Source organism: Loa loa (assembly GCF_000183805.2).
Source record: "Loa loa unplaced genomic scaffold supercont3.463, whole genome shotgun sequence".
NCBI classification, from domain to species: Eukaryota; Metazoa; Nematoda; class Chromadorea; order Rhabditida; family Onchocercidae; genus Loa; species Loa loa.
The window spans coordinates 42957-45222 of NW_018108643.1; the positions used below are offsets into that span (position 1 = coordinate 42957).

General features: G+C 38.6%; 1 protein-coding gene across 1 annotated transcript; it reads right to left on the reverse strand.

Moving 5' to 3' along the window:
• Nucleotides 1–1918: 1918 nt before the first annotated feature.
• LOAG_08949 (hypothetical protein) lies at nt 1919–2248 on the reverse strand (the record flags this gene model as incomplete). The annotated part of the gene is made up of 1 exon (XM_003144479.2): nt 1919–2248. The coding sequence occupies one exon, from the start codon at nt 2246–2248 to the stop codon at nt 1919–1921; it is 330 nt and encodes a 109-aa protein (XP_003144527.2).
• Between the last annotated feature and the right edge of the window lie 18 nt (nt 2249–2266).

Consider the following 2266-nt stretch of genomic DNA (forward strand, 5'->3'; position numbering starts at 1 on the left):
TAAGTAAAATCATCATTGTTCTCATCTTCTGTATATGGTATATGACGTTATAAAAACGCATGTTATGGTATGTTGATAAATTTAAAACATCCAATCTTCACCAAATCGCAGCTACAGAAACGTACGCTAGAGCACATGTATGTCAACATAACGAGTGTCAAGCATTGCATTCATAAACCTAAATCCTTTAATTTGCATTTCACTATGACAGTAACGCTAAAGAAATAGCTGTCTATTACGATGTCCAATGAATTCCTCACGCATAGTTGAGGAAGTCCACGCAAACTAACTGCCTCACTTTCAGGTTACACGTTACTTTTCCGTCTGTCCCTTCCATTAAAATTACTGGACGTGTGCTAATTGAACTACTATTTTGATTTTATCGCGGAATTTCATATGTAAAAGATTGAAATCGAACTAGTACGTGCTTTCCCCTTACGTGCTAATTTAATTAGAGAGAGAGAGAGGAGGGAGGAGGGGGAGTGGGGAGAGGGAAGGAGAGAAAGGAAAAGGAGCTCTTCCAGCACTCTAACAACCATTTTCTCTCATTCACTACTGTAACGACCAGTGCATAATATTTCGTCACTTTTCCAAACCTGATGGTCACTCCCTATTCACACTACATCACCCTCATTTCTAGCCTCTTCTTCAAATCTATAATCCTTCTTCTTGCTCTTAATGACTTCCTACACCACCACATACCACCCTATCAGTCTCTCCTATCATCAACAGAAAGCCGTTTCTCGAAAATCTCATCGACATTTCGAGACTTGCTCTCCTAACTTCTCTCACCGTCTCGATGAATTACAGCAAACTAAGATGTTGCATCCCCCACTTGTGCAACGAAATTGTGAAGTAGAACGGCGCAAGGCGAATTAACAGACTCGCCTTCCGAGTTAACAGAGGATTGTGAAAGTTAGCGCCGCGTAATTGTGGTGACAGGTTGACGGAAGTGCTACATATGATGAGGTTTCGAGCTGTCGAGACGTAATGTGTTTGATGTGTAACGTGAAACAAAGCATATCTGTAGCGTGATGTTTGACTTGGTACACGTAGTACAAAGTCTAACGTTGTCTTTTTTTCACATAATGTTGCTGAGATTACCACCTATTATTAACTAACAATGTTCTCTTTAAATGTAACGGCAACGGAATTAGTTTGAGAGTTCATACTTAGCTGGCAGTGTTCAGGAATAATTTCTGGCTTACTTTCTGTGGGATTGCAAAAATTCCGCCAACTCATTGGAAGCTTAACGGTACTCGCTGTAGCGAATATTGGTAGGGTTCGTTTGAGAGGGTGATGTCGAAGAAGAGACAACTATTGCCAGTGATATAACGCGGGTTGTAGTAGCGTTAAGTTGAATTGAGTTGATTCAGGTACTATGATTTGAGTTGAGTTGTACACGCACCAGATTGTAGACAATTTATTGATAACCGTGCCTCGGTTAATACCATAGGGTTTATATCTATTAGGAAATGGGAGTGGTTTTCATTAAACATTCATTGGCAATTTCACATAACGGAAACGGTTAGGATCCACTTATAGTAAAAGCATTGTCACAATGAAAGATTAGCATGTGGATAAAGATGCTTCCGACAAAGATGGGAATTGAGATAAATAATTTGAAACGATTACTAGCAAAGGCATTTCCTGTTGAACATGAATACAAAGATTTGAACTAAGACCGAAAAAACATGGAAATAAATCTAAGGAATGTAGAATTAATTAAATGAGTCATAACACTGGACATATTCATTTACAATAAGAAATTTATTTGATTATATATTTGTATGGTTGGAGTCTCGCGAATCGGAATTCGCGACACTCCCAACGGGAAGAGAGGAAAAGAATTAATGGGGAAGTTCACTGAGAGTTCCTAGGTGCATATGAAAATGTATTAAGTTTAATAACGGAGCCTTTAGTGATTCACTACGTTTTTCAATTTTTCTTGTATCGAATCTTCGACTTGGTCGAGTTCTTTCACTAGTTGGTTTGCCAATTGTTGTCCTTCCTTTGTGATTTCTTCCCAAATAGAGTCGTCTTCTTGTTGATATGATATTAAGTTAATTGTATCGTGATAGTGGCTTACAAGTTCCAATTCAGCATTGATTCTCTCGATTTCAAATTTGCCTTTTAATCCTCCATTGAACTCGATGTTTTTGAGTGTGATTCCATTAGTCTTACAAGGTGCTACCAGTAATTGCCCATTTTCCCTCCTAGCTATTACATCATTTCTTTGCAGTAGCATTTCTGCAGGCAGAGTAGG